This window comes from Sinocyclocheilus rhinocerous, unplaced genomic scaffold (assembly GCF_001515625.1).
Source record: "Sinocyclocheilus rhinocerous isolate Xijiao unplaced genomic scaffold, SAMN03320098_v1.1 scaffold1724, whole genome shotgun sequence".
Taxonomy (NCBI): Eukaryota; Metazoa; Chordata; class Actinopteri; order Cypriniformes; family Cyprinidae; genus Sinocyclocheilus; species Sinocyclocheilus rhinocerous.
Window position 1 is genome coordinate 284,070 of NW_015626034.1, and position 7,205 is coordinate 291,274.

The 7,205-nt window shown below is 35.5% G+C and overlaps 1 protein-coding gene across 2 annotated transcripts in view; it reads right to left on the bottom strand.

The window, feature by feature from the left end:
* Positions 1-486: 486 nt before the first annotated feature.
* The window catches only part of LOC107708546 (epidermal growth factor receptor-like), a 72,058-nt gene continuing 65,339 nt past the window's right edge, over positions 487-7,205 (bottom strand). Inside the window, exons 26-28 of one of the 2 annotated variants that reach the window (XM_016512818.1) lie at positions 5,103-5,144; positions 2,709-2,802; positions 487-1,432 (exon numbers count right to left, since the gene is read on the bottom strand). In XM_016512818.1, the coding sequence (XP_016368304.1) occupies positions 1,077-1,432; positions 2,709-2,802; positions 5,103-5,144 (492 nt within the window). In that variant the 3' untranslated portion in view covers positions 487-1,076. Of the gene's footprint in view, positions 1,433-2,699; positions 2,803-5,102; positions 5,145-7,205 lie in introns of both variants that reach the window. The other variant, XM_016512811.1, reaches the window with a different exon arrangement.

The window sequence follows — 7,205 nt, forward strand, 5'->3', positions numbered from 1 at the left end:
AATGGCTTTGTATTAGCCTATACAACACAATATTAATACAAAGGGCATTTAATGCACATAAATATATCACAAACACATGTTTATTAGGTTTTTGAAGTATGAAGTAGTAGATAAACCACCTTTCAAATGTTTGGGATCTGTAATATTTTTGAAATAAGTCTCTTATGCTCACCAAGGCTGCACTTATTTGATCAAAAATATAGTAAAAACAGTAATATTGTAAAATATTGTTAAAATTTTTATGTATTTTAAAATGTAATTTATTCCTGTGATGACAAAGTTTTTAGCAGCCATTACTCCAGTCTTCAGTGTCACATGATCCTTCAGAAATCGTTCTAATATGCTAACTTGGTGACTAAGAAACATATCTTATTATTATGATTTTAAGTAATAGTTTTTGTTGCTTAATATTTTTGTGGGAACTTTTTTAGGATTCTTTAATGAAAGTTCAATTTTTTGTAACAATGTTAAAGGCTTAACTGTCACTTTTGATGAATTGAAACCTTGCTGAGTAAACACATTTAATAATGTCTTACTGAATCCAAAGTTTTGAAAGATGTCACTTACTTTAATATTTCGTATCTAATGCAATGGATTTTTAAAAGTGACTTAAGTGTCCAAATACTTTGGTGCAACTATATCTTTAAAAGTTTCATGATTACAGACACTATTGAGCACAGTACAATGGTGTTTGCTCATTTCAAACATTATTAACATGACTGAAACCAGATTACCTAAAAGCAGTCTTTACATGGGTCGACAAGCTTGCTTCATGATATGCCATTTCATGCATGTTTCCACTGGCATCGATGTGGGATTCATATCCTGTCGTCATTCATAGTCACTTTGGAGAGAGCCACAGTTGTTTGATCCAACCAAGTCTAGCTCAAAACAAAACAAGCATATTTGAAAGGTAGCCCAGGTAATGAAAAGCTCTTTCTGTCCTTGACGGCAGGCATACCTGTCTGACAACTCGGCAAAATGTTTGCCTGCGTATTCGCTATAAATAGATGTCCTTCCATCTTTAACTACTGTAAAGTGGCTCATTTTTAACAGTTACTCTTCTCCATAATGTGCTAGTGCACTTCCAGCCCCATATATTCTGCATTTTCCGCAGCCGGCAAGTGGCCGTTGGTGTGTGTTTTGAGCTCCAGGGGGCAGAAGTCCTGCTGGTAGTCTGGGTTGTCCATGCTGTTCTGGGGGTTGAAGCCCTGTACGCTGAAGAACGGCTGTCTGGAGAGGAGCTGTGTGTGGGATGTGTTCAGATACTCAGGTGGGGCGGCAGCAGCAGGGCTCTTAAAGCAGTTCAGGTACTCTTCCTCAGTTTCGTCCAGCGCTGATGAAGAGTGCGGAAGTGTGCGGGGAGGTCCTGGGTGTTGGTATATTGGGTTGGTCATGCTGGACATCAATGATTCATTCTGGTTGATATATTCTGGAAAAAGAGGACAATATGGGGTTAAATACACAAGTTATTCTATCAATTATTTTAATTAGCAGTTCATTAAGATCTACATACAAAAATACCCTAAGCGTATTAGCATCTAGTTATTGGCACCTAAAATCATTTAATTACCCTTATGACATTCCAAACCTAAGCAGGCTCTTAAGGAAAGTGGTGATGAAAAAGAATGAAAAAGGAGGACAAATGATATCCCAATGCTTTTGCGTTTTCCCATGAAAAACCTTTATGATCCCCCCAGAAACGTTATTTTGCAAGCAAAAGTTTTGTGAATGCCTGAAAACTTTGATTTGTGAGGGGCCGAGAAACTTTTCGTTCACTTGCACCCCCCAAGAAATATTGTGTTTGCTCACATAACATTTGCTTTTTCCGGAGAAACTTTTTTCAGTTTGCTTGCAAAATTTTTGCGTTTCTCCAAAAAACTTCGGAAGTGTTTGCTTGCAAAAGTTTGGTATTCCTTCAAGAAACTTGTGAGTGAATGCAAAGTTTCTAGGGGGAATGCAAAACTTTAGCAAACAAACAAAAAGTTTCTTGGAAGAGCGCAAAACTTTTGCGAATGTACGCAAAGTTTCTTAAAGGAATGCAACACTGTTGCAAACAAACGCAAAGTTTAACTCAAACAAACACACCATTTCTCTTGGGATGCAAAGGCATTGAAATATAATTTCTTCTTCCATTTTATTTTTTTTCCATCACCATATCCCTTCAGGGGCTTCACACAACCTTGTATGACTTCATTATATATTTTGAAAAAGGTAACTCTTCACAATGCGCAAAATTTAAACATTCTGAGATTTGAAAGTGAAATTTGAAGTGTTTTTTTGTGAAAAGAGACTTAAAGTTTGGGCTGCTCCTAATGCAAAAACTTAGAGCCCACAAGTAGTGACGTGCCTGACAGCCTCTCATGATTTAGTTTTATGTAAAAAAGTAGAGTGAAAATTCTTTAAATTTTGCTTTGGAACAGCTTTGAAAATACACAAGGGTCCCTTTAAGAGTACAAATCAGAGCAAACCAAAAGAATGCAAGATCAACATTAAGCAACATTGAGGTGCTCATTTAACCATAAAATAAAATGTGCCTCTTTATGCCATTTTTGTCCTCCTTCAGCATATTTTAATTTCAGGAGATATTACAAGAGATAATATGATAATATGTCTCACAATATGTGAGACAATTTGAACAAGTTAAACACTTTAACTCTCTAAAGTCTTTAAAAAAAACCTCCATCCTGTGCTCGTACCATTCCAACCTGGAGCGGGCTGGAAGTCTCCCTCGTGGAAGCGTTCTGTCGGATCTGGGATATAACGCAGAACCATGCTGTTCTCCCTTCCTGGGAAACCATTCTGAGAGAAAATAAAAGTATATTACTTAGCAAGTGTCATTTTGGTTAAACAGGTTTCATTTCCTGTAATTGTCAATAGGTGACTGGCTAGAAGATTACAAAAGCACAGCTGGGTACAGTTGTGTAGCAAGTAGACCTTTGTCTTACATTTCATTTTTATATTGTGTGTGTTTCTTCAGCTATGCAAACTTTTATGTTCAGGTTGATCAATTCTTATTAAAAAATATAATGTATTTTGACCCAAAATATGAAAATACATAAATATATATATATATTATTTTATTTTTATTTATTTATTTATTTTTTCTAAAACTATGATCATTTGAACAGACCGTTTCAATATTTATTGTCTGAAAATTATTTATGGAAATTTTCACACAAATTCTGACTCTCAGTTGTGGGATGAATTACACCATGACCAGTAAAGGTGAATATCATTAACAGTATTTTATTGTGCGCAATTTCCAATCGATAATTTTGTAAAATTATGAAAAAAAATAATAATAATGAGAAAAATTTATAAAATGTAATTTCCTCCATGCTCCAAGTTCCAGTACATTTGTTCATATTAACAATAAAAAATAAATAAATAACAACTGAATGAGAAATTCTTTTAAGTGGCAAATAGTTAAAGAAACAACATGGTGTTTTAAATCTGAAATGCACATGCTATAATAACTGCTACTGCAGTCTTAAAATCGATTAGATGTTCTCCTATTTACTTATTTTTTGGTTGTGCAAGTTATTAGTTAGCAATGTGATACTGTCTTGATGTCTGACTTTTTGTCTTGATGGTTTTTCTTAATCTATTTTTGCTTTGAATTATGGAGTTCCTCAGGGCTCCATTTTGGCCAATGTTCTGTTCTTATTATATATGCCTCCTTTGGATTCTATTTTTATGAAGCATGGGGTGTTATTTCATTTCTATGCAGGAGACACCCAAATATATTTGCCCTTGAAGCACAATGACAAAAAAACACTTAAGGTCCTGTAGCCGTGTGCCTGTCTTATATCAAGTCATGGTTTTCTTAATTTTCTTTTTTTTTTACTTCTTAATGAGAGCAAACTAGAGGTTATTGTGTTTGCACTTTCAGGCCTTTTAGGTATCTCTGATTGTGACTTGGGAGATTTGGTCTCCTGCATGTAAATGGTCTCCTATATGTAAAAAAAATATATTTAGTGTTATTTTTGATTCTGCACTCACATTTAAAAAACAGGTAAATGCTGTAGTTAAATCCATTTTTCACTTAAAATTGCTAAGGCTTAGAGTTTTTTAGCTTTTGCAAAGTTTGAGAGAGTGATACAACTCGACTTGACTACTGCAATTCTCTTTCAATTTGAATAAGTCAATCTAATATCAATCGTCTTCAAATACAAATTTGAATGTAGTTCAAAATGCCAGATTCCAGACTGGCACCCGGAAATTTGATTATATCTCCCCTATATTATGTTCTCTGAACTGGCTGCTGTTCCATTACAGAATAGATTTTAAAATTCTCTCTGATCTGGGGAAGTCGTGGCCTAATGGGGAAGTCGTGGCCTAATGGTTAGAGAGTCGGACTCGTAACCCAAAGGTTGCGGGTTCGAGTCTCGTACCGGCAGGGATTGTAGGTGGGGGGAGTGAATGTACAGCGCTCTCTCCCACCTTCAATACCACGACTGAGGTGCCCTTGAGCAAGGCACCGAACCCCCAACTGCTCCCCGGGCGCCGCAGCAAAAAATGGCTGCCCACTGCTCCGGGTGTGTGTTCACGGTGTGTGTGTGTTCACTGCTGTGTGTGTGCACTTTGGATGGGATAAATGCAGAGCACTAATTCTGAGTATGGGTCACCATACTTGGCCACATGTCACGTCACAATTCACAATCTTCTGAATCCGAATACATCTGTTAGATCTCTGAGTTGATCTGAGCTAAGACTGTTGATAATCCTGAGATTCAGACTAGGACATGGTTGGGACATGACCGTGTTGTTTCTATCAGGCCAAAACTGTGGAATAGTCTTCTGGTTTCCCCTGATTAGTTTAATCTGAATCTGAATTTATATCTATATAAAAAGCCTATCATGTTATATATATAATATATAACATATATAACTGCTCCTACAGTCTAAGGTGAATCACTTTTGATGTATCCTCCCTTTATTGCATTGCGGCCTATTAAGTGTATACACACTTTTTATGTTTTTAACATTTATTTCAGTATGGTTTGTACATCACAGTGGTCAACTACAGTTGTTTTTTATTGTATCTTTATCTTTATACATAAAATGTGATTTCATTTGACTTGATATGAGTAACTTACCCCGTTTCTGCTATGACAGTTCCCAATGCTGCTGTTGAGACTCTGAAACAAAACAAAAGTAATCAAGTGTTTATTATTAACTCTTTAAAAACAAGTATATATATCTGTAACATAAACCAAATACTGTTGTGAAATAAAAAAATTTTCGCTAGTTTTTCAGTTTTTCAATAAACAGTGCAAATGGGTATTGGAAGCTTGATTGAACTTTATACATATACATTGCAAAGCCATTAAAATAATTAATTGTAATGAACACATTTTAATATGGGAGGGGTAATGAAGCATTTAGCTGAACTTGCATCTTCTCCTTTTGAAGACCCCTGTGATAGGGTTGTAGTACTAACATGTAAGGTAATGTATTTTTTGCACTTTGTTGTATTATTTCTAGTCGCTGTTTATACTATGGTTAATCCATTCAACTGACATAAAAAGATGATTACTGAGGACTGGATAAATCTTTGTATTCAACACCATGTGCACAAAACAGGCCTGTACCTGTTATGAGGAGAACAGAAGCCAGTCTTATTGAGGCTCCTGGACCATAACAAAACCTAGTCAGCAGTTCACGTAAGAATGTCGTAGGCTTTCTTTTGCAAAACACGTTCATAAAACACAAGGAACTAGGAAAAAAAACATACGCTAAATAAGCTACCATCTGTCAGAGAAACTACAGCCTTAAATGGCTATGCCTCAATGACTGTGTTATATAAGACTCTGTCTGAGCTCAAGGCCTTCGTTCTGCCAAAAAAATTTTAACAAGTGTTGCCCGCGAAAGCAATCAGACTTGAAAGGCTGAAGGAGCTTTGCACGCACTTAGCAGCAGGCACGAGGCCAGGAAGCACTCAGAATGCTGAGGCCTGGCGAGTCCTCTTGGACAGACATGCTTTGCTTTTCTGCTGCGGAACGGTCATTAATCAGGAGGCAGCTGGGAGGAAGCGGGGGAGAAGGTGAAAAGACAGAAGGACAGGGGAACAGGAAGTGGGTGAAGGAGGCCAGGCCAGAAGACGACGAAAATCAGGCCTCTGCAATGTGAACTTTCTGTCCTTTTGAGTGAAATCACACAACACTGTCATCAGATTTAATATCGCCTCCAGTCACTGCATTACTGGTACCGCGAGGACTGTTCAGCTGTGACAGATGTTTTAAGATGGGCTGTCCATAGAGCTATTGCATTCATTTAGCATTTAGTATAATTTAGAGCATAAAATATGATATATATACACACACACACACACACAATATATCAGTTATGGGCCAATATTAGAGATTTCTTCACTTATCGGCATTGCGTAATATTGGATGTATATTTGCCGATATTCATGCATACTATTAAATGTAAAATGTGAAACCGTTTTTAACAAAACTGAAAATGAATATATGATTATATTAATTATGATGCTGTGATGCCTAAATTTTTGCCTAAAAAGTTTTATTTTTATTTATTTATTTAATTATTTAGTTTTAGTGTTTTATTTTAGAATTTATTTAAACAAAATAGCATACATTTTAATATTGGTCAGTAAAAACAGTAATATTGTGAAATTTAAAACAGCGGGTTTCTATTTTAACATTTTTTAAAAGTAATTTAATCTTCAGTGTCACATGATCCTTCAGAAATCATTCTAATATGCTGATTTGCTGCTCAAGAAACATGTCTTATTATCAGTGTTGAAAACATTGTGCTGCTTAATATTTTTGTGGTATATTTTCATGATTTTTTTGTTCAGGTTTTTTTTAGTTTATTAATAGAAAGTTCAAAAGAACAGCATTTATTTGAAATATATATATATATATTTTTTGTAACAATATCTTTACTGTCGCTTATTTAATGCCGAATTTAATAACTTTCTCTGCTGAATAAAATAAAAAAAATGTTTTTAATCTCTGTTCTGTAGGGCTGCCCTTGACTAAGGATTTCTCTGGTCGACTAGTAGTCGTTCATTTTAAGCATTAGTCGACTAATCGCACGTTTATTAATAAACAATTTAAATCATTATAATGAGCCTTTAATTGCCTGCATAGCCTAATAAGCGCTCAAGCACACGCATAAAGCTTGCCACAGCGCACCGGCAGAAGTAATGATTATGAATGTGTCAGGGAAAA